The 24642-nt window shown below is 49.4% G+C and overlaps 2 protein-coding genes across 8 annotated transcripts in view; both read left to right on the top strand.

Moving 5' to 3' along the window:
- Nucleotides 1–24642, top strand: part of SDK2 (sidekick cell adhesion molecule 2) — a 1027095-nt gene that overhangs the window by 357474 nt on the left and 644979 nt on the right. The gene's annotated exons all lie outside the window — the stretch shown is intronic.
- Nucleotides 2174–2830, top strand: LOC146810362 (uncharacterized). Its single transcript, XM_085620368.1, has one exon. The coding sequence runs from the start codon at nt 2174–2176 to the stop codon at nt 2828–2830; it is 657 nt and encodes a 218-aa protein (XP_085476494.1).

Raw genomic sequence — 24642 nt, 5'->3', positions numbered from 1 at the left:
GACAATGCCTTTTATTTATGTGTTAATTATCAAAACCGATAAATAAGACATTGTCTGTTACAATGCCAATGCCAAGCGCGACCATCCGGAAGCGCGCCCTTAGGACCCGGCTCCCCCCCGCCCCGTGCGACACACCCCCTTAGGGGGCGTCAGCCTGGCCGGCAGCCTAATTGGTTGCCGGGCGGCGGGTGTCCTTCCGGGTTAGACCTACGTCGAGCGAACGTGAATTTCCGGTCGGGATGAGTGGAGGTGGGGCGTAGGGGCTATTTAGGCCCGCTTTTCACCCTCACTCATCCTCTCTTCCTACGGGGACAACGACGACCTCGGAATCTTCTTCGGGATCTGTTTATTTGCAGCGGTGTAGGCGTTCATTGGCGAGACTCGTCCGGACTGCGGTGCGTCGGTTGCTGGGCTGCTGGGTGCATGCTGGTGGGGACTCGGAGCTTCGACGGTGTCTGTGTCCGGCGTTCGTTTCTAAGGGCTGTTGCCAGGTAAGGTGCTTGGGGGGGTGTGGACTCGGGCTCGGCCGCCGGGGTTCTGCGGGTGGCAGCGTATATTTGTGTGCTGCTCCCACGGGGCTCTGGGCGTCTTGCGGGCCTGCTCCCCTGAGCATCTGTGTGCGGAGCGAGGCGCGTGCGGTCGTGCAACGTATGAGGAGAGGTTGGGGGTTAACTGTGCAGTGCGGGGCAGCGTAGCTTATTGTCTCAAAAACGGCGGCAATTCGGGGCGCGAAGAATTCGCGGGCGATTCGGGAGGCGCATTGTGTGGTTAGGTCGTGAATAGTGTTGTCCCGCTTCCGCTTTCTGGCCGTACTGTTGGGTATTACTGTATTGCTGGCTGTGCGAGCGGGGGTATAGGTGGTGTTCTACCCGCGCCTGCTGCCTGACCGGGGGAGAGCTGCCTTTTTTCTTGTAAAAACGCTGAAGTGAGGGTTGTTTGGCGGTGCGTGGTTTGGTCACCGGGTGGGAAGGTGGACTCGGGGACTTGAAGGCCTGGGGATCTTGGTCGGCGTGCGCACGTGGAGCCCGGGGGTGATATCAGCACAGGGTGATAAAGGTCACTGCGAGCTCGGGGGGCGTAGGCACGACAATATTCAATTTGCTACAGGGTGCTGGGGGAGGACGGCTATTGTGCATACATATCCTCTGGGCCGTGTGAGGGGGCTAGCGACGTCGAGCTGCCAGGGGTTGAGCCAGCCAGATCCACTCGCTGCAATATGCCCCCCAAAAGGAACCAGAAGAGAAAAGGGGGGGATTCAGAAATAGCACAATTGTTGAAATTGGTGCTAGCGAAGATGAGTAGGGATGAGGACAGCGAGGCGGATGAGGAAGGGGGTGTGGCTCCCGAGTCTGATAGCGAAGGGGAAGCAGCGCCAGTAGCGTCCGAGCGCCCACGAAGGACGATGGTCCCGCCGAAGGCGGCTTTCCCGCCATTGGTGAAGAAGGCAAAGGGGGGCAAGAGGAGGAAGGTGACGAAGGGGAGTGAGGGGGCTGTTCCAGAGAGGATAGATTTGCAGCCAGATGCGCCGCAGCTGCCAGTAGAACCTGCGCCAGCAGTGCCCCCTACCCCTCTAGCCCCCCTGCCCGAACCTGCGCCCCCCGCTCCTGTAGTACCCTCCCTGGCTCCTATACTACCACCTGCGCCACCTCCGGTCACTCCTGAGCCCGTAGGGGCCACACAAGAGGGGGCAGGGCCAGCTAGGGATGATATTGGCTTGATTTTGGCGGAAATTAGGGGAGCTCTCAAGACCTTAGCGCCGCCCGCGAGTACCCTTGCCCCCCCCGTGCCGGAAGTTCCGGTGGTGTGTTCACCACCGGCAGTGATACCAGTGGGACAAGCCGAGGTAGTGGGGGCGCAAGTGCCTAGTGCGTTGGGGGGAGGCGGTCAGACTGCTCACTCCAGTATTCTGGCAACCGTGGCAACATTGTTGTCACAGCTGGGAGCCCCGGCAACAACCAATACAGCGACCGCGCCATGGGTTCCACAGGCGGGGGGTGCGGTCCTAGCAGAGCTGGGCAAACATGTGGCGCTATTAAGTAAGGCACAAGAAACAGCGACGAATGCGCCTGGACCAGCGGTGGGTCAAGCGGCCCCCGCGCCTGCAGTGCCCGAGGTGACCTCTGCAGGTAAGGCAGGGGAAGGCTCGATTAGTGGGGGAGGCAATGACCCAAAAATGCCAAGGGGTGTTGAAACAGTGCTGTCAAAGAGAGGGAACTTGGCGGCGCATGTGGCACAGGATGTGAAAGAAAAGATTTGGAAGGGTGACTTTGTGGACATATTTTCTCTGATCAGACCAAAGCGAAGGGACGAGGCCCCTGGAGAGAAAGATAAGAAGGAGGGGTCCTTTAAGGATAGAAAGCCAAAGGTGGAGGAATCCATCTCTAACTGGCTGTTTGGTTTTAACGTGTTTTCAATCATACTGCTTGAAAAAAGGCCAGATTTGGCAGTGCCGTTGATTTGCTATGCAAATAAAATCTTGAAGGTACAGGTGACATACGGGGGTGGCGCTTGGTTGGATTACGACAGGGACTTTAGGTGGGCGAAGGTTGAAGATCCGGATATGGGGTGGGACCAGACGGAAGTGAACGTGTGGCTAGAAAGTGTGAACAAATTGCATGTGAGGCAGCCCTTTCGGACTTCCCAAGGAGGCCCGGGTGAAAAGAAGGGCACATGTTGGGCGTTCAACAGGAAAACATGCTCATGGGCTCCAGGGACATGCAAGTTCAGGCATGCATGTGGTTACTGTGGCCACCCCTCCCATCCCGAGTTCAAGTGTATCAAAAAGTCCAAGGAAAAAGGGAGAGAAGCTAAGCCCCCTCCGGCACAATGAGTTACCGACGCCGGTCAACGTAGGGAAACTGATGCTCTGGCTAAATCGGTACCCTGACAGGAAGGCAGCCAGAATGTTGTTTGAGGGTTTTTCAGTGGGGTTCCGCATTCCTGCCGCTGGGGTCCCTCCGGTGGGTTACTGTAAGAATCTAATGTCAACACGGATGCACTCAGACGTGGTGACAAGTAAGGTGGGCAAGGAATTGGCACTGGGGCGGGTGGCGGGCCCCTTTGGTTCGCCTCCTTTGCCCGGGTTTGTGTGCTCCCCCTTGGGGGTAGTACCTAAAAAAGAGCCTGGGCAGTTCAGGATGATTCATAATTTATCAGCCCCACAGGGGGCATCAGTGAACGATGCAATAGACCCAGCCTTGTGCTCGGTGACATATGCTTCCTTTGATGCAGCATTACTGAAACTGCGGGCCCTGGGGCCTCACGCTTTGTTGGCGAAGACTGACATTGAGTCTGCATTCCGGCTCCTGCCGGTGCATCCGGAGGACTATCACCTCTTGGGTTTTCAGGTCGCCTCCCGCTATTACTTTGATAAATGCATGCCTATGGGGTGCGCTGTGTCTTGCAAGTATTTTGAGACGTTCAGCACGATGTTACACTGGCTGTTTGTGGAAAAAACTGGGCATAAGGAGATAGTGCATTACTTAGATGATTTCATGACCATGGGCCCGCCGGGGTCGGAGAGTTGTGGGCGGGCTTTGGGTCAGCTGGTATCTTTGTTGACCGAAATGGGAGTGCCTTTGGCCCCGGGGAAGACTGTAGGTCCTGTGACTAGCCTGTCCTTTCTGGGGATCGAAATAGATACCGTGGCGGGAGAGTGCAGACTGCCATTGGACAAAGTAAGGACATTCTCTCAGGCCATTGACACCGCCTTGGCGGGCCCCAAGGTAACCCTACATCAACTCCAGGTTTTGGTGGGTCAGTTGAATTTTGCTCTGCGTATTATTCCAATGGGCCGCCCATTCTCAAGGTCCATTGCTCGGGCCATGACTGGGCTCACGCAGAAGCACCATCATGTAAGATTACGGGCGGAGGTCAAGGAGGACCTGAGGGTATGGCGTGATTTCCTGAAGGGATTCAATGGTAAGGTAATATGGCCTGAACCGGCGCGGTCTTGCGCTGAATTGGGCTTAATTACGGACTCAGCGGGCAGCATCGGTTTTGGGGCGATCTTGGGAACCCAGTGGTGCAGAGGCAATTGGCCATTGGCATGGCATGAGAATGGGGTGGCCAGAAATATTGCCTTTTTGGAAATGTTCCCGATTGTGGTGGCAGTGGAGATTTGGGCCCCCTTTTTCAGGAACAAAACTGTGGTCTTCTGGTCTGACAATATGTCGGTGGTGGAAGCTATTAATAGGCAGGGGGCTTCATGTAAGCATGTGCTGCGACTATTGAAGCATCTGGTTTTGGCATGTTTGAAATTGAATTTGGTGTTCAGGGCCGCACATATTCCTGGGGTACGTAATCAGGCTGCTGATGCTTTGTCTCGCCTCAAGTTGCAGGATTTCAGGAAGTACCATCCGCTGGCGGACGAGCAGATGACGGCTTTTCCAGCTTCACTATGGAGGATTGGAGTGCCGGATTAGCAGGGCTGGTGGGAGCATCTCTGAGCAGAAACACGAGTCGAACTTATCAGCAGCATTTCAGGGATTACAGGAATTTTGTGGGGCAGGCAAGCCCAAATCGCCCCCTCCTTTTTTCACCTGTGACGCTTTGTGAATATTTAATGGTATTGAGGAACCAGGGTAAAGCAGCGTCTTATGCCAGGGCGCGCGTCACAGCGATAGGCTTCTTTGCAAAGTTGGCTGGGATCCAAGACCCTGGGGCTAGCTTCATGATGAGGAGGGCATTGTCAGGATGGGCCAGACTGGAGGGGTCTAGGAGGGATACACGCAGGCCTCTTAACGTGCAGTTGTTAAGGGACATCCTGGGAGTACTGCCGACTGTTTGCACATCACGGTATGAGTGCGCCTTGTTTGGGGCAGCTTTTTCTTTAGCCTTTTATGGGGCCTTCCGCTTAGGGGAGTTAGTGGGAGCCTCTAAGGAGGATCAGACAGGGGGACTGCAATGGCAAGACACAAAAGTAGTCTCCGGCGGATTGGAGGTGGTTCTGAGGCGTTCAAAAACTGACCCTCTGGGGAAGGGATCCATTATCTGTTTATCTCCAGCCTCAGGGGACGTGGCCTGTCCGGTAGCCAATATGGAGGTTTATTTGTCATTACGCCCCAGCGGGGTGGGGCAGGCGCTGTTTATTCATGAGCAGGGCGCCTGTTTGTCGAAATTTCAGTTCAAGGCAGTTTTTAAACAGGCGTTGAGCGCTCTGGGGCGGGAACCCACAGGTTATTCTTCACATTCTTTCAGGATAGGGGCAGCAACTCTCGCAGCGGGGGCTGGTCTAACCACTGAGGCAGTTAAGAAGGTGGGGCGCTGGTCTTCATCATGCTTCAAACGCTATGTGCGACCTGAGTTGCTGTGACGGTTTGTTTGATTCAGGACTGTCTTATGCTGACATGGCTTTCTTTCCCCCCATTTATTAGTATGTCGACGAAGGTGGTTTGGGTGCTGGGGCATTCATTCGTGCGGCGCGCCACGGTTCGGCTGCGGCAGAGGCGAGTGGTGAAACCAGCCGGTTTGAAGAGGGCATCCTTTTTGTGGCGAGGCGTCGGTGGCTTGAAGATCCGGCAGTTGCGCCAGTTGGTTTTGGAGACTCAAAAAAGCGAGGGACTTCCGTCCCCGGATTTGATAATTTTGCACGTGGGTGGCAACGACATGGTGGATTTGGGTCGCATGGCGGTCAGAGAGGACTTACTGACGGAATTTGCTTGGCTAGGGAGGACATTCCCACAGGCCAGGATTGCTTGGTCGTGCATGATCCCCCGACGGGTATGGTCGGGAGGGGTCAGATCCCGTGCCCTGAACGTTTCGGTGAGACGCCTGAATGGGGAGTTGGCTAGGCTGTGCTCAGTATCGGGCCGTCTATGTCACATCCCTCATAGACTGATTTCTGGTGAACAGATGTTTCACTCTGATGGGGTACACTTATCGGACATCGGCACGGACTTATGGATCAAAGGGATTTGGTCGTTTGTGCAGAACCTTTTCTTTGGTGGGGAGGGTGAAGGACCTATGGCCCCTGGTCACCCTAGTGGCGGAATAGAGGTCACAGGGTTGTGATTTGAGACAACGGGAGGCCTGTTGGCATACTCCTGAACCCAGCATTGAGGGGAGAGATGGTAAGCTCTCCGCAGGGAGAACAGGGACACCGGCTGTTGGGGAGGCAAGGGCGACAGGTCACACGGGCCTCCTTGAACAGCCTGGTGGCGAGGGGGTGGGCCCCCGGTAATACACGGACAAGGATCCAGGGCATTGGGGGCTCACCACTCATGGACGCAGGTGGGTTGCGCCTTGCGTGGTTCTCAATCGGCGGAGACGCGAGCCGGGAGGCCCCTTAGTGCTGGAGGGTATTAGTTAGGTTGTGAAATATGAACACTTGGATTAATTGTGTGATGTTCTTGAACTTCATGACCTAAGAATTTGTCAAATGGTATTTTGATTGTCATGTTTGTGAAGATGTATTGTATTAAACATGGCCTGTTTTTTCCCACATCAGGAGTGAGGTTACTTTGTGGGTACATGGGATGGGGAGGAGCAGGGGCGAGATGGGGGGTGTCCGGGTTCTATGCCAAGCGCGACCATCCGGAAGCGCGCCCTTAGGACCCGGCTCCCCCCCGCCCCGTGCGACACACCCCCTTAGGGGGCGTCAGCCTGGCCGGCAGCCTAATTGGTTGCCGGGCGGCGGGTGTCCTTCCGGGTTAGACCTACGTCGAGCGAACGTGAATTTCCGGTCGGGATGAGTGGAGGTGGGGCGTAGGGGCTATTTAGGCCCGCTTTTCACCCTCACTCATCCTCTCTTCCTACGGGGACAACGACGACCTCGGAATCTCCCACCCACCCGTCCCTTGAGTTAGAGCTTCAGCTGGTTGGTTGGTGCTAGTGGGTTGCGGAATAGAGGTCACAGGGTTGTGATTTGAGACAACGGGAGGCCTGTTGGCATACTCCTGAACCCAGCATTGAGGGGAGAGATGGTAAGCTCTCCGCAGGGAGAACAGGGACACCGGCTGTTGGGGAGGCAAGGGCGACAGGTCACACGGGCCTCCTTGAACAGCCTGGTGGCGAGGGGGTGGGCCCCCGGTAATACACGGACAAGGATCCAGGGCATTGGGGGCTCACCACTCATGGACGCAGGTGGGTTGCGCCTTGCGTGGTTCTCAATCGGCGGAGACGCGAGCCGGGAGGCCCCTTAGTGCTGGAGGGTATTAGTTAGGTTGTGAAATATGAACACTTGGATTAATTGTGTGATGTTCTTGAACTTCATGACCTAAGAATTTGTCAAATGGTATTTTGATTGTCATGTTTGTGAAGATGTATTGTATTAAACATGGCCTGTTTTTTCCCACATCAGGAGTGAGGTTACTTTGTGGGTACATGGGATGGGGAGGAGCAGGGGCGAGATGGGGGGTGTCCGGGTTCTATAGCTTAAGCTCTCGCAAATGCGAGACCTATTGCATTGCAAATGCTTGTTTATTGTAGTGCTTAAAGGTCACTGGACGTCCAAGTACAGTAATAGCATTCATGTCTTTAACTTATTGGTCTAAGGAGGATGGAGAAAAGGGTCGGTTGCTGAAATTCGGAGCTAGGATCTGGAGGTTACACACACACATATCGATGCACCAGATGTTGGTGTCTCTGAGGTATTTTCGCTCCAGATTATTTTGTTTTATCTCTCTGCAGTGAGGTGACCTAAACTATAGGGCTGCATTCGGTGCTTCCAGTGAGCACTGTAGGGCCACCCTGCAATGTGGTGGTGCCTTCCAGCCGCGCGCGCGCCCTCTCCTCTGAGGTGCCTCTCGTATGCAAGGGCAGGCACTGCGAGGCCACACCAGTGGAAGAGACGTGCTGCACAATAACAGCATGTAACATATAAAACAGAAACACCTTAACGCACGCGTCACACAGGTTCAGTTGAAATATTTATTTTAGCTGTGAAATATGAAATTATTGTTAAGTGAACTTTTGAAACTGAAAACAAAGCTTCATACTAGGCTTGGGTTGGGTGCTCGTGATTAATGTCAGAGTCAGGGCATAGGTTTATGCAGAACATTCGTTGTTAGGGTTTAGTATTCGGGTTCGGTATTTCATTTTCATTACAAGTGTTTTAGGCGTTGCAGTTGCTGTAATCTGACCCGCTGCCCCCTGCGTCCAAAGTGAGGGCTGCGCTCGCCGCCTCCACATGTCCCATTAAGGAAGCCGGCTGGAGCGCTCCTCTCCGGCTGGCGCTGGTCGGCCTGTAGGCGGCGCTGTTGCTGTGGGATCCGCTGGTCTTCCGCTCCACTCTTCGACATACTCTATTCCAACAGAGACATATGGCGAAGAGAGCCCCAGAGACGTCTGAAAACGCATAAATATGTATACACAATATGTATGGGGATAATTGAATTAGGAGAAAAATGGCTGTAAAATCAGAACTTAATTATCCCTGTTAATTACGTCCTACTCTTTCTCCCGTCCCCCGCTTCTGTTTTTTTCTTTCGCCGAATCATTCTCTCTCCCTTTGTTTGCCATTTTGCGCTCTGGTATTTCGCCTGTTACTTGTTTCTCTACCTCAGCACTCTATTCTCCATCGCTTCTTCCCTCCCTCCCTCCCTTCTTCCTTTCATCATCTCTCCATCTGCCGTCTCTTTCTGGTGCAGTTTCTCTCATCATTCCTCTCTTCATCTCGCCCTCCAGTTCCTGACGTATCACTTCCCTCCCCACTGTAATTAATCTCCTCCCTTCCCTTCGCACACCATGCCTCTCGCCCATATATTCCACTTCCATCTTTCTTAGTTCCCTCCCTCTCCCATGGTTGCATTGAAGCCGCCCTTGCCTCTCTTCCTTCGTTTGCTTCCACGCTCCCTACTCCTGGAACTTACTTCCTCGATTTCCCCTAACCTCTTTCGCCCCTCCTCTTTCTTATTACGCCTTCATCTTACTTCTCCCACTGCCCTTTGACCTTACCTTCCGTGCTTCACTCAACTTCCGTGCTACTCTCCGCTCCCTGCCCCTCACACCTTTTTCCCTCCTAACCTCTATGCTTCGCACTTTACTTTTTATTCTCCCTCCTACCTAGTCCCCTTTTATTTTGCAGCGATGTTTTTCCGCCTCCATTCCCTTCCTTCATCACTTTCCGCCCCTTTCCCCCCTCCATCTCACCATTCTCTCTCTCTCTGTGTCTGTCCATTTCTCGCTCCCTCTTAACATCCTACCCCTCACCTCTTCACTCTCCCCTCCCTCTCCTCCCCCCACCCCACGTCCTGTGCTGGGGGTCGCCCGGCACGCTGCTGCCTCTGCCTTGGCGCGCAGCCCCTGGCAGACACATTCTGATCTGTTGTAGCAGCTGCTGCAGGGGTGCTGGCCCCGCACCCAGCGCCGAGAAAGATGAACTAATGCTGTAATGAACAGCTGTCAACAGCTGGTGCTGCCCTGCTTGCTTTAACACTTCAGCAGCTGTGCTAGGATTACACGGCACAGAGACAGTATTTATACCTCCGCGTGTGATGTATGTAAGCATACATTCAGTGCATGTGCTATATATGGGGACACAGGCGACAGAGGTCTCGCGGCCTTCTGTCTGCGCGAGGGTAGGTCCGCCGGGACAGACTTACAGGCACCGTGCGGACTCTCATCAAACTTTAAAAACTTCTATATCAGCCCTGTATCCCTTCCTCTTCTCGATGGCTCACCAAAACTTCTTTGGGACTCGCGCTGTTCTCCCCCCAGCCGAGTCCCCTAAGTGCTTCCCTTTGACAGATGGTGTCTTTCACACGCACTCGCAGGTTTCCGCTAGTGGTGCGAATATTTGAGAAGATTTTCCCTTACTATAATGAAGTTTTTTGCAAGCTTTGCAATCTTAGTGAACGTCACAAAGTTTACAGAATTTTGCAAGGAAAAAAAAAACGACAAACTGAAAAGAGGAGAAAAAAAACTCAAGAAAAAGTCCACTAATAGCTGGCGAATTGCATTTAAAAACAGTTTTTGGAGACAGCCCTAAAGTAGCGCAAGATCCTCAATCTTTTTTTAAGTTCAAGAAAAGGTTTATTGAAAAGATTAATATGATCATAAAAACAATACTTTGTATATGCAGTTATTTGTTATTACATAAATACGTGAAGGTGTAATAAAGAATAATAATGATATATAATATCCATTGAAAATAGTAAAAGGATAATATAGAAGATGATATGAATACAATCAAAGCTCACAGAAATCATAAATAACAGTACATTTCAAAAATACACAATTTTAAAAAATATTATAGAAATTGATAAATTAAACATAAATATAAATAAACAATAGGAGGTCAAGAAGGCTTGGTAACATCTTGTTGTGAGGGAGCAGGTAAAGAAGTTTTCTTCACGGTATAGTCTAGAAATTGTGAGTGGGCCCCAAAGGTGAGAACGTTTAGTAGCAAGAGAGATAGGATGAACGAGTGCTGAGGCGATGATTGTGACCGACAGCATACCACCAAGCTAAATAGGACAATTTAGAGGAATCGTTCCAGTTATTTTATATTTGCTGAAAAGCTACAGCTAATAACAAATCAATAAGTGGTAACTGGGATTGACTCGTTTTCCAGTCCGGTGTTAAACTACCTAGGAAAATGATAACAGTGGTGAGGGTTTGATAATTTGGAGGAAGCTTGGCGCTCGAGCGTGTACGTGGTTAGTCAAGTGAACAAAGATGTCCGGTGCCACTAGGTCAGGGGTGACAAACCCAATTAAATTACCCCTGCAATGCGTAGGTCAAGACCTACAACAAAAACTGAAAATGAGATCCTGTGCACACGTATGGGTAATTGGCTGGTCCTGTATGTATTCAGTAAATGCCAGAAGGAGTCGGACAGATTCTTAGTAATGGATAAACACCGGTCGACATCAGGTGTGTTGCGTGCAAAAATTCTTTTAATGAAAAGTTTCAGTGCAATATACAAAAGAAAATTGATCAGCCGACACGTGTTTCGTCACAACGTGTAGCTGTTGTGACTCATCAGGGCTGTACGGAAGTAAATGTGTGTAACAAAAAGGACCTCGATATGAAGTCACTCGAGGAAAAGGACCCGCTGAGGAGACGGCGGGAACTAGGGTCGCACGGATGACGCTAAAATAGCAGGATCGGTTGAAGAGCGGTCTCGGGTACGGGATCAGCTCGTGATTCCAGGGAGCGGATCCCGTACCCGAGACCGCTCTTCAACCGATCCTGCTATTTTAGCGTCATCCGTGCGACCCTAGTTCCCGCCGTCTCCTCAGCGGGTCCTTTTCCTTGAGTGACTTCATATCAAGGTCCTTTTTGTTACACACATTTACTTCCGTACAGCCCTGATGAGTCACAACAGCTACACGTTGTGACGAAACACGTGTCGGCTGATCAATTTTCTTTTGTATATTGCACTGAAACTTTTCATTAAAAGAATTTTTGCACGCAACACACCTGATGTCGACCGGTGTTTATCCATTACTAAGAATCTGTCCGACTCCTTCTGGCATTTACTGAATACATACAGGACCAGCCAATTACCCATACGTGTGCACAGGATCTCATTTTCTACCTAGGAAAATGTTTGTGGGGGAGAGGGGAATGGTGGTGTGAAATATAGTGTTGATTTGGTGCCAGACCTGTTTCCAGAATATAAAAACATGTGGTCAAGTGAAAAGCATATGATGGAGATCAGCGTCAACCTGGGAACTTGTCCAGCAAGTGTTGAGATTTGTGTTGTGTATTTCATGTAGGTATGTGGGGGTAAGAAACAATCTGTTGTAAATAAAGACAAGAGTTTGTGTTGTGCTGGTTGCCCTGGATGATTTCCTAAGTTTCGTCCAAATTCTGTTCCAAAAAGATATAGGCCAATTTGTTCTCAGATCGGATTCCCATGAGAGTTCCACATTAGTTTTGGTAAGATCCTCATTCTAAAGGCTGCTCAAACCCCACTTCTGATTGCCCCCTGCCCTTGCCAGTGTGTGTCAGTTGGGTACATATAAGGAGTGACCTCTCAAACACGCCTGCCCATTCTAAGGGGCAGAGACATTTTCTTACTGCTGTGGTGAATAGTATAGCAAAAGTAGTCCCAAGCGCCCATAAGATATGGGTTACTCTCCTCATCCATCACGTTCTATTGAAGATAGTGACAAAATGGAAGACTTGTCACACTAGTGCTGTGGGTTTCAGTGCAATGGGGATTGTTGGACACAAAGGCTTTATTGATGGCTGTTGCGGAGGGAGAGGAGCCTTCTTGCCAATTCCTTGTGGAAGTTTAGTCTTTCTGTCTAGGGCGAGCTGCAGGCCTCTGACTAGGACAGAGTGGAGCCTCTGCCTGCGAGAGAGCGCTAGAGTCCTTCCTCTTAGAGTTGTTGTACCCACTAGCTTGGTTTGAGATGTCAAGGGTGACCATAGAGACTTGTTTCTAGGGCAGAGCAGCACAAACCGCGAAGGGTGGTCTTGCAGATGGTGTTTGGGGTAGAGTTCCTGGTAGGAGCCTTTGTCTAGTGTAACAAGGCCCCTGAAGTGCTGAGTTGCAGACCTGTGTTCGGGAGAGCTTTGCAGGCTTCAGTCAAGGTCAGACCCCGCGTAGGGTCGAGCGGGAGCCCCCTGTGAAGAATAGAGGTGCAGGTTCCAGTCTGGCACCCAGTTGTGGGTCTACTGCAGCTTTGCAAGCCCCGACCTTGGGCCAAGCACCTGCACCTGGTTTAGGGCAGAGTAGCATAGGCCGCCTTCTGGCCACTTCTAATTGGGCAGGACTGGCTCTGCCTTGTCCCAGTGGCAAGCGGGCTTCTCCGTGCTCGGCAGCTCCTCCAGGCATGGAAGGGAATCTCAGCAAGGGCTTTGGCACTAGGTGGTGGCATCTATAGAGCGAGAATGATCTACGATGCACTCTCAGGACCATAAATCTAGAACAAAATGATGTCGCTTGGCAAGCCAGAGCCAGAGGGAAAACATAGTCAAAAATTGTACCTGCCGACCTGACGGATATTTATGATGTTTGGGTTCTTCCCAGAGATGAGATCTATGGTCTCTCATTCATATGCAGCCTTCCCTGCCAGGAAGCGGCAACAGAACTCAATGAAAAGCTTTAGAAAGCTGAGGCAGAACTCGCTGTGGTGCCGGAGAGTGGATTTTTGGTAGATGCTGCAGGCGCTGAGCGTGGTGGGTGAGGTTAGTGGGAGAATTTGTTCTTCCACCAGGATAGAATGTACTCCGTCTTCCAGGTAGAGGAGATGGGGGAGGGGGGAGTGGTGGTGGTGGTATAGGTGGTGGTATAGGTATAGGTGGTGGTGGTATTGGTGGTGGTGGTATTGGTGGTGGTGGTAGACGTATTGGTGGTGGTGGTATAGGTATTGGTGGTGGTATAGGTATAGGTATAGGTGGTGGTGGTGGTATAGGTATACCCATTCCCAGGGTCGGAGTGGCAGGGCGGGCAGTTGTCCATTGCTTGAGGGCCTGTGGCAAAGGCCAACTGGTGAATCGTTTTATTTTGTTTTCCAGCTGAAAGAAACTCCCACCATTTGCATTGGCTGTGGGCACGCAACTCGAAAGGCTGCTAAGGGCTGGGGCGTAATGAAACTTGAGGGGGCCCCTCTGCAAAGTACAAGAAGGGTACCCTGCCACTCTGGACCCAGTCAGAGCTATATGTCTAGGGGCATATGCCCATGCACAGTGCCACACGGGGCCCCTTGAAACTCACCTACCCCGGCGCTGCGGGTGCTATGGTCACGCCACTGGAGCAGAGATCAGACCTCAGTATCACATAGTACAAACCCTGTGCGCTCATTGCCATGTGCAGTAGAACAATGGGCCAAATTGAGCAGACACAGCATGTGGTGGGTCTCCCCCATCCTGCGTCTCTGAGCGCGATAATGAAGCGCGGGGAGTGGCCATGCTGTTTTTGAGCATCACAGCTAGCACTAATGTTACGGGGGTGGAGTGAAAGGGGATTGTGCCTGCACGGAGACAGATTACAAATGGTGGCCATTTAAGAGGGTCTACTTTTGTCTCCATCAGCAGACAGATGAGCCTCAGATGTCTGCTGCCTCCTTGTCATCTTCAAAAGTGCGAGGGGACTCAGTTTTCCATTGAAATAAAAAAAATATAAGGCTAATAACGAAATTGAGCAAAAAGAAAACTTTTTGGACACCTCAAAGCAATTCTTTTTGACAACATTACTGTGAAAAACATTTATCCGGGGACAAATGACAAAGGGAAGGGAGCAACAAAATTGAATGAGCGCAGTGTGGAGACAAATGGAAAAGTGAGCCGTGGAGAAGAATGGCAAAAAGAAGGGAAGAGAAAAGGAAATCCAGGGAGAGGAAATGAACTCCCCTGATACTAACCAAGCAACATTTTATGAGCAATCATTATCCACAGGTGCGGGTCACTTTTTCGTTTGGTGCCCCGGGTAATTTTCATCCCAATCCGCCTCTGGATTTCCCATACATTGGACACCTCTGAAGTCATGCACTATACACAAGCTGCAAAACCTCTGGCCATGTCAATGCTTCTTGCACAGATCTGTTCTATGGTTGAGGCAATACACCTAGAGTGCACTGAAACAAGATGACAGACTCGAGAGTAAGGATATAACCAAGGAATAGGAGGGTCTTCATTTTTTTCCTCGTGGTTACAGTAGAAAAGACAGCCGTAAACCACCGTGGGAACATCGCCTGGTCTGAGGCCGAGGGTGGTGGAAGGAGGCAGGGTTTTAGCATCACCCAGAACAGCTCCTGAGATGTCAAGGCTCAAAGGGGCACTGCAGAAGAGATGTACCCACCTGGAGAAGGCCCGGTCAGTAGCCTTCAATTCTGTTTACGCTTAGCAGGGACTCATTCACTAATGTATGTGGCTGTTATTCAACAGTGTCTTTCTGGTGCTAGTTGGTTTCGAGTTTCAAGATAGAGAAAAAGTTTGTGGGTAAAGCAGCTTCTGCAACGTCAGGGTCTTCAGGAAAAAACAAACTCTCGTTTACACACACTCTTTGGAAGCACATTCATGAGAACTATTAGAAGGTGCAGTTACCAAATGCCTCCTGCTGGCCACCTATAGATGGAGTCCTGTACACTACGGTGTTGACGCAGATTACAGCTATCCACCCGACTTTATCCTGCCCGCAGATCTGCTCCATCTCTGGGGGAGCTGCTTGGACCCTTTTTGATTATAACTCGACACTGGAGCTTACTTTATTGTATTTCTGTAGTAATTTGCTTCTGCCTTGCCAAAATCTCATATCCAAGTACCGTTTTCGTTGTTATAGACCAGTGGAAGTTGTAAAAGTCATACTATATTACGACCATAAGTTCTATTTAAAGAGCTCTGTCATTCTCTTAGATGACACCTGCACTGTTACAAACATAGAAATAAATATATGAATAAAAATGTCTCAAATGGCACGATGCTGCACTCCAGGGCTTTAATTGTATATATTTAAATGGGATCTGAGCTAAACACCAGTTTAAAACGGATCTTATTGAGGATACCACGTTTGTCGTGCACTGGGCCTTAGAAATTCACCAATTGTATATGTTAATACATTTGAGAATTGTAATCTCTCTTTCTTTTAATTGACCAGTGCACTGCAGATTAGGGCTTGTGATACGAACGTCCAAAACTGGAGAGCTCGCGCCCATCTGGTTGAACTGGCACAGTCAAGTAGAGCTAGTAGATTGACTTCACCCTTGCCTACCAGCTCCTCGAGGCTTGTTGGGATTAAGGCCCTGGCACCAGGCACTGGCACGTGAAGAGGGGGAGTGTTGCACGGCGCGTCGGCTTCATAAATCTAGAACCGTGCACGAGCCAGCAGCAGCAGCAAAACATAGTCAACCGTGCGCCCGCTACCCTGACGGGATATTTATTGCATCCGGGGTGTTACCAGGGATCGGATGCAGCCTCCATCCCTCATTCGTATGCATCTCGTCTCCGCCAGCGGAGTTCCGGCGGGACCCCAATCAGGAAGATGTACGGGACGAGCGGAGTGGGAAGCCTGGTGCATCCTAATAAGGGCAGGGCCGGGGCCAGCGGAGCGAGGAGGGGAGTGTGTGCAGCTGCAGCAGGCACAGGGCGCTCCTAGGGGTGGGAGGTGCGTATACATGGGTGCAGCCAACTCGGAGGGGCACTGATGCCTGGCATCAGAGGGGTCTCGAATATTAATGTCGAATATTAAAAACCGACCAAGAGGAACGATGGGCAGTAATATATAGCTGCAAGAAAAAAAACGATGTTTATACTTACATGTATGTATGTATAAAAATGTTGTGGCACACCAAAGAACAACACAATTTCTTTATTGTGTATACAAACGACGCGTTTCGGCGTAGCTTTTTTCAACCTTGATTGGGTCCAGCAGCTCCCCCAACAATAATGTTTTAACAAGACAAGCATTGACAAAGCCAAAAGAATGGCAGCTAATGCCAGGCCAATTGGCTTTGCTGATGCTTGTTCTTTTTCTGCCACTTGTTTCATGGCCACTGAGACAGTGACAGGGGTGCCAAAGGACAAGTCAGGATTAGTCCCTGTGACTCTAGGCTACTCCAAATTGACATCCACGTGGGAGGTTCATAACCAGCAATAACAAGAGGTAGGCATGTTTCCACTGCACATGACGGGTGAGATCCGCCTCGTTTCAGAGGGCACATTTATTCTATTGTGCCTAGCTCTGGAACTAGTTTGTCACTTCATAATTGTGCCCAGTACTGTTACCTTCTGAGCATCTGTAGAATGCAGTATCACCGGGGAGGGTATCCTGGTGCGGAGTCTTCCAGTTCTGGGAGGCACACATGACGTACTCTACTAATTTCCAAAAAGCCACACCTGGAATACTCTGGCTGGCTGTGAAGGCCACACCTGGAGGCCTCATGGGTATAATTGTTCCCAGTTTTGTAATGCACATTTGGGGCACTGCATCCACATTGGAGGCCTACAGTTCTAGAAGAAGACCCTCTGAGTCCAAGAGCCTCAGAGATCAACCTGACTAGGGACTCCTTGAGACCCAGAACTAAGGAAGATGCAAGAATTTTAGGCACTCAGGGTGGAATATCATATTGTTCCCGGAGAGCTTCCTAGCCGATAGAAAGTAGGCAATCCTTTTTGGCTTTCCCAGGTAAAATGTTGTTAACTTTTAGTAGTGGCCAAGCTGCTTCTTTTCCTTGTGCTATAGAAACTGCGGCCCTGTGAAATTTGAGTCTCTCGCTATCTCGGAACACTCCGCGCATCGAAAGAGAGCAGAAGCCCAATGCTCCCTTTGTCCCAGTGTGTAATAATGAGTTATTTATTTCCTGTCATTTGCTGATTTGCTATGGCAGTGGTGGTGTCAAATTGGAAGGACTCTGCTTCACTTGCCCTAATGGACCAGCTGCCATGGTATATATGTACGCTTGTGAGTCTGCAATGTACGGACGAGTCACCGGTTCAAATTCTGGCAGGGTTAACACCATCTTTTGGCATAATGCTCACGAGAAAGTGACCACCGTCGAGTTGGGTAATGATTTTATACATGATTTAAGCTTTTGGTAGTGTAATTGATGTTTTCACTAAATGTTTTGACTACAAGGTGGCTTGTGCAATTGTGTGTACCAGCAGCACCCATGAAGGACCCCCGTCTTTTAAAAGGAGCCCATTATCCCTCGTGTTTCCCTCATATGTATGTGCTGAGCTGGTCTCCTGGCTCAGAGAATCGCATTCATACTCTCTCTCGCCAGCATCTAATACCTGTCAACTGGCAAGATGGTTAAACTGCTACAATCAGCCCTCTTACAGAAGAATAATGATAATAATTATTTCCTTTTATTCATGCCAGATCTTGATTGCTCAAGAGGTGGAGGGGGGCAATATTCTTTATCTTGTAACACCTTTGCGCTTTCGACCTGTCGGGATGGTTGAGGGTGCTTTTCTTTTGCACTCTAAAAGAACTGTGTTACAAAATCATTAATGATAAAAGGGAATGCTCCGCAGTGAACATCTGCAAACTCAAAGCCGATGCCTTGGCTTTAGACGAGGAATGTATAGCTTCTGGTGCGCATGTACGTGGAGTGATTGTTCTCTGAAAAAGAAAGAGTAAAGAAGGTTAATGCGAGGTTGCCCAAATTTCCTGTCTCCAGCATTCTTACACATGATCCATTATCTGCTTTAAATGGAAATATATAAGTAGAGGTACTCATTATTTTGAGTACCTGTTTGCACCGGATAATTGCCAGTAATCTCCCATTGAGTGCATTTCAGCAGTGCTGAGAAGTGCAGGTGCCATCCTTTTCAAATGAATGAAGTGTAGATTTGCAGTACCGGACAGCACCTGCCCATTTAAAGCACGAGTGAGACTGGTATTCGCCCCGAGCTCCAACCCTCTCGCTATTGTGCTCCCAAGTCTCGAGCACCAATGATCCAACAGCTTTAGGGAGAACAAGAGGGGACAGCCAGGGAGACACAGACGGCACCATGTATGAAAAGCAGCAAATCACCCAGACATTACACAGTTTCAAAGAAAAGTACTGCAACACATAAAATATAGCAGCAATGCAAAGAAGGTGCAAACATAGAGAGTAAGAATATTCTGCTCCTCAGCGAATTGGAAGCAGATTGTGGAAATGACAGAGAAGCATCATAATCTCGCACTGCACTGGACAAAGCAGCAACATGGATGCCACCATTGAAAGTAAGGAAAGACTACAGAGCCATTTAAGTACAGCTCATCTACCATGGTTCACCTAGTCGTAGACGTCATGATAGTGTAGAAAGAAGAGGGTGTATTTGGAATTTACCACTGCAAAGCATGCAAATGTAGGCCAATTTGCCCATCAGACAACAGGTTAGAGAGCCTCTGGTGGGAAGCATCATAATAATATTTTTATACTGCTAAATGCCACTGTTTGTTGCCGCTTCTTAGCCCTGCAAGTAAAAGGTGATACTAATACTTGATTTAACAACACTCAACTTTGGAAAGACGAACAGCTGAATTGTCCATGCCATGCTCTGAACTCATGAGCTGCAGGATGCACTATATGTCCGCAGCAAATGCGTAGCTCAATAAACTACTTTTCCTTGGTGGTGTTGCCCTCTATGGAAGAGGAACAAAAGAGGAGACAGACTCTTTTCTTTGACTCATGCGTCAACAGGCAACAAGAATCGGTGGACCATTTAAGGGCACCTGATCCAAAGACATTGGAAAAGGTGCCAAGGTAGTGAAAACCTGCTAGTCTCCTCCAACCAGACTGATGTGTGTGTGGGAGAATGTAGAATGGGACTCGAGAGTTCCTGTAAGGAGAGAGATCACCCTATTGTAGTGTGGACTTAAGCCTCTGCTTTGGAGGCGTGATGGGAACCAGTAACAGAAGAGCGCCCCGCAGAACAAGAGGGCTATCAGGAGAAAGACAAGCAGGTGCAAGCACAGAGCGAGGAGTGGGAGAGGATGCATAGACTGAATATGCAGCCCGAGTGGCAGGCACACTCTAGCACAGCGGGAACCTTGGCACCCAGAAGACTATTGCACAGAGATGTGGCCAAAGTGCTTCTTGTCGCGACATCTGAAAGACCTCAATCGTATCTAGATTGACAAATATTGCAGATGAAGCACAGAAGGAAGTGAAGTTAATAACTCTAACAATTGATCCAAAGTAGGCCATGAATCATCTGGATGGTCTCTTTGCTTAGCAGTAACCATTGCCTACGGGTCATACAAACTATAAGCTGTGGTTTGGTCATTCTGTTGCTCACCCAGTTTTACTTTCCAGAATGCAGGCTCAGGGGCCATCACATGTTCTGGTAGCCATGAGGTGCCGCACACACTGAGCGGAGGTGAGAAATAGGAGTGATACCTGGTCAGATGCTGGGTGAGACAATAGAATGGAACTCACTGTGCACAAGACGACGCCATACCATTTATGTGCAAGATGAAGAGTAGTGCTCAGACCCTTAATGATCAACTAGGCGAACTGATGGACAGTTGAGGCGCAACATGTATCGCATAATAAGATTCTGGAGAAACTAGTCATCCAAGATATAAAAAAAGACATCCAAGAATCGCTGCGTTTGGATGTGGAATGCCTACATCTTTGAAGATTTACAGGGGAGGAGAGCATCTGAACATGTATCTAGTGATTGTTAGCAAGGGGCGAAAGCAGGCCGCATTCTTGGCACCACATGCAACTTGGGAGTTACAAGCAGCATTTCAAGCCACCATTGGTGTTACGCACGCTGAGCTCATAAAGAATGCCATCTTGGAAAAGCACGGTGGCCATAAAGGGATACACAGTCTGGCGTACAGAGAAAAGTTTGCCTTAAGGGCACGGCCTCCATCCGCTTCATCCGGTGGCAGCAGATTTCCTAAGATTGAGACAAACTCATACGGGTGACTGGTGAAAAGAGTGGTGTTAAATACATTTGTTGATGGTCTGCCACCATCTAAAGCTTGACACCTCCCTAGAGAAAGATGCTGCATAACAGCCAGCACAAGTAGAGAGAGGTATACACCAACTCCCTTTGACATGATTTACATAAGTGTGAGAACAAGGCAAAATGTGGGCTCAAATTCCAGAGTGTTAATCCGGAGAGTCCACAGTCTTTTCCTGGGTATCGCCAATTTCTGAACATGCACTTAAAAATGTGTTTTATCTTTCTTTTAGCCCAAATTCACTCTGCAACAGGGAGGACTCCTTCTCGCATGGAAATAAGTGCCATCCACTATCTGTTGAGCTTGACTTGCGACTGAGTCAACTCCAGACCATATGGAGGGATGGACCAGGAATGATCCTTCTTTCCCTTTAGGCTAATTTGCTTATGTGCAACAGCTGCATTTTGAGTGCCAGCTACTTCGGCACACAGTGCCTGGGTACCACCCTTCGGCAGCAGCCAAGGCGAGGTGTCAGATGAGCTCAAACTATACCACATTTAGTCTTTTGCCAGCTCATCTGAGAGGAAACCACGGTGCCAAAGGGGATAACTTAAATTGATGTGTTTGAAAACGAATCAGCTGCTCACAACAACACCTACTAGTTGTCCAATGGTGCCTATTTCAATTGTCCTTGCATTATCACAGATGTTCTCCTTGTTTTGTTGCGTATATAATTCTATTTGTTACAGTCGATGCCTTCACAAGGTGATCCTCTCAGCCTCACGCAGCCCTTGTGCCTGCTCACTCACTCATACAGTCATGTACTTGCCGATACAGCCGTGGTCTACCTGGGGATGCTCGCAGGAAGAGGTCAGAGTGGAAGGCGAACAACCCTCTGAGGACGTGAACAGATAATCAAATATCAATGAAGTTCTGCTAATCCCGTCGCCAACTGCAGGCGGTTCATCTTCCCGCTCGACTGGGTTGTCCGCTCGCCTTAGTCTCGAGTAGGACGGCAGACGCTCCTTGGCGCTTCTCTGTGCGTGGTTGGGTCTCCTCGTTAACCTTGTCCTCCGAGGCGGCGTGGGTGTCGCGCAGTCTTATACATCATGTCTTCCAGAGTAGAGTGATGTGCCTGGATCTGACTGAGTGATAGTTGGTGCAGGAGGTTGGTGAACGACTCCGTTCTGAGGGAAAGGCACTGACAAGTAGGGTTCTTTCTTGCTCTTCAGCGTATTTGTGTGTGACATGGCACATGGAGCTGGTAGTGAGATGTGCCCTAAGGACAAGACTTCAGAGGCAGTGGACATCTAGCATGAATTAGAAAAGCTGAAACATGCTGTGTGCATTTGCATTGTGTAGTCACACCATTTATATTGTATCAAAGCTCTTTTGGACTCAGGGCACCTATTCAGTTTCTCGGCTTCCTGTTGACTGCAGTCAAAGTGGTCTGCGGCAGGGCCGGGCTGGTCTTAGCAGGCATTGGGCGTTTCCCCGGGAAACTGGAAGGGTGAGTGCCAGTTTTGCAGAAGTGGAGGACTTTTTTTGTTACTGTGGCACGGTTATGCAGCAGTGCTGCAATATCGCCCCCGTAACAAAAGCAGAAGGGCTTCACACTTGCAACATCCCCCTCCCCCGGGGTGGGGGGTGGCTGATCCTGCAAAATGCCAGGGCGGCTTTGGGTTCCCAGTCCGGCCCTGGTCTGCGGATCTTTTGTTTGATTCCGTTGGGCGTCATGTAGGCTGAGTCATATTGGATAAAGGCCGGCTTGTTGAGTAGGTTAATGTATTGTTAATGATTGATGAAATTAGAGGTGACAAGCAATATCCTCCTATTGATCCTTCTGGAGCATTATTTACCAGGATGCATGTGCTGGAAGAAAATTTGTATTTCTTTCAATAAGCTCTGGTGTACAGTTGTTTATTGCCTGTCTTCAGTTGGCGGTTATGTATAAGGACTTTTTTGCTATTACGTAGCTTTCATGATGTTTCAACAGATGTGGATTTGGGATGTTTAAGAAAATGGCTTCTGAATTGTTATATGCACCATGCTACGGTGATTACTTCTGTTAGAATGAATTGAACGGATATACCGATGTGGTGGAAAGCGCTCAGCAAACTTGGCAGCTTGGATCTGAGTTGTAAGTGTCATGGTGCCAGGGGTTGTGTCTCATGTGTGCAGTTGGTGTGGGGTGAGGTGTATGACTTGACCTAGGTACGCTGTTTGGGTGGTTAATGGAATTTGTAATATTGTGCTCTACAGGTAGAGCTGTATAGAGATATCTATTGAGCTTTCAACTGCTTGGCCTAAAAAGGTTGACTTGGAACAATGTTATACGCATGTTTGTGCCGGGAATTGTGTCTAATGAGTCTATTTGTTGTTACGTACTTTGCTGAGAAGGACTTATCGATTGGAGGTTTGTTGTGTGGTAAACGCAGGGATGGGCCTTTGTTGGCCTAATGGGTGGCACTTAGGATCCCCGCATCCAGTGGTTGAGAGTGGGGAGGTAAGTACCAGAAAGGGGCTCTTGTGGTTGGAACTGATGTCCTGTCAGTGTCTGACCACTGCAGTAATGCCATAGGGATGTCAGGGTGGAGGCCGCAGTGCTCAGAGCCTCAGAATAAACACAATAGTTACAGATGGGTTACTACTGAGACCTTGTGTGGGGATGTGGTCTCCAGTTCAAGAGGACACATTGATGACTTTGTTATTTTGCCACTTCAGTTATTTTACTTAGTCTTGTGTCATGATTTGTTTTCCTTACTTGTTTCATTTCACTTGTACGCGCACACAGCTGTTATGGAAACTCAGTTATGCATTTATTAATCAGTGGCTAATCAACACTATTAAAAATAATAAACTTTTTTTTTAAAAGCACCTTTCACTTCAGTTAACAAACTATGTGTTCTTCCTCAGACGAACAATTAGTTCGAGTTATATACATTTTATGCAGCAAAACTTTAGGAAGCCTCTCCTGTATATCACAACTGAGTTATTTAGCAAAAACGAGATTACGTTGTGAGTGTCCTAATATGATCTGCAGCGTGGACCTCCTGGGGGAAAAAGGCCAGGACTGACGTAGTCTTTTAATAAGTGTATTCAGATGGGTGGCCTGTCTTGGCTGACTCTTCAAACACCAGCAGCGTCCCAGGGTTCCTGCCTTACATAGAGGCTTTTAGGATCAAGAGGGGCTGCATGCAGACGATGAGGCTGCATTTGTAAATGAAGAATACTCCTAAAATTAGGTGCATAATATAAGCAGGCGGGCACGCTAGAAATGGTGTATGGATGAAAGGGAAGCTAATGGACAGGACAGCCTACCAGATGCGCAGCAGAGACCACAGTAAACAATTGACAAATAAAGAAGCCGCCTGGGGTAGAATGAGAGTCCGGCCATTGGCAAGCCAGACCACATCAGGCCCTGCTCGGTCTTGACATTTCAGGTCTTCGGTGCAGGAGGCACATCGCGGCCTGGAAGGAATGCGTCTTCGTGGTCAATTATTATCAGTTTCCAAGAACTGCTTCAAAAAGCATTTTACCAGCAATATGTTAAGTCTAGAGCCCCATAAAAAAGTAAAAACAATGTAGTCTGCCCCTTATTAAGTTCAGAAGCCTGGTTTAAAAGGTGCTCAGAAATGCATCTTTATCCTTTAAGCATATTCCCTATTGTTTAGAAATTGTTCACGTTTTTCATTTAATTCCTTTAAAGTTTGCTACATGAACATCTTTTTAGGCTAACTTTCATACCCATCAGGTCCGATCAACAGGTTTGACTTCAGATCACAGACCTCTCTGTAGTCTTCCTTCTGCGCACACTCCACTGGTGTAGGGGTCTCCAGCACTGGGAGAGAGTCCACGACGGTGTCCCGTACAAGATGGTGATGGGGTGGCCTAGGGGAACTATGCACATAGGGACAGTGGGGCCGTAGGTTACTACGTCTTTATGCTGATCCATAAAGAGAAGGCACAGTCTACACTTAGGGACCACCAGAAGTAGCAGGGTGTAGGAGTGGTGGAAGGGTGGCAATCAATCAATCAGAGCATTTGTAAAGCGCACTACTACCCGTGAGGGTCTCAAGGCGCTAAGGGGTGGGGGAGTGCTGCTACTGTTCGAAGAGCCAGGTCTTGAGGAGTCTCCATACTCGATTCGCTTCATCTATTGGCAGATGGTGCTGCTGCTCTGGATAAAAACTTCTGGGTGACGAGCCCCATCATCTTCTTCTAGGGAAATCTTCCTCAGGGTTATAGAAAGGGTCCTGGCAGCCTCTACTGGTGGGACAGACTCCATGGAAAACAGGATTCCGAATGTCCTGCACCCACCTTTAGATGGGTCAGCACCATAAGAGGGTTCGCCGCCTCCAAAGAAGTCATACAGAGTTGTTCATTCTGCCTGTATTGTAGGA

This window comes from Triturus cristatus, chromosome 7 (assembly GCF_964204655.1).
Source record: "Triturus cristatus chromosome 7, aTriCri1.1, whole genome shotgun sequence".
Lineage (NCBI taxonomy): Eukaryota > Metazoa > Chordata > Amphibia > Caudata > Salamandridae > Triturus > Triturus cristatus.
This window is presented reverse-complemented; position numbering and strand designations above follow the sequence as displayed.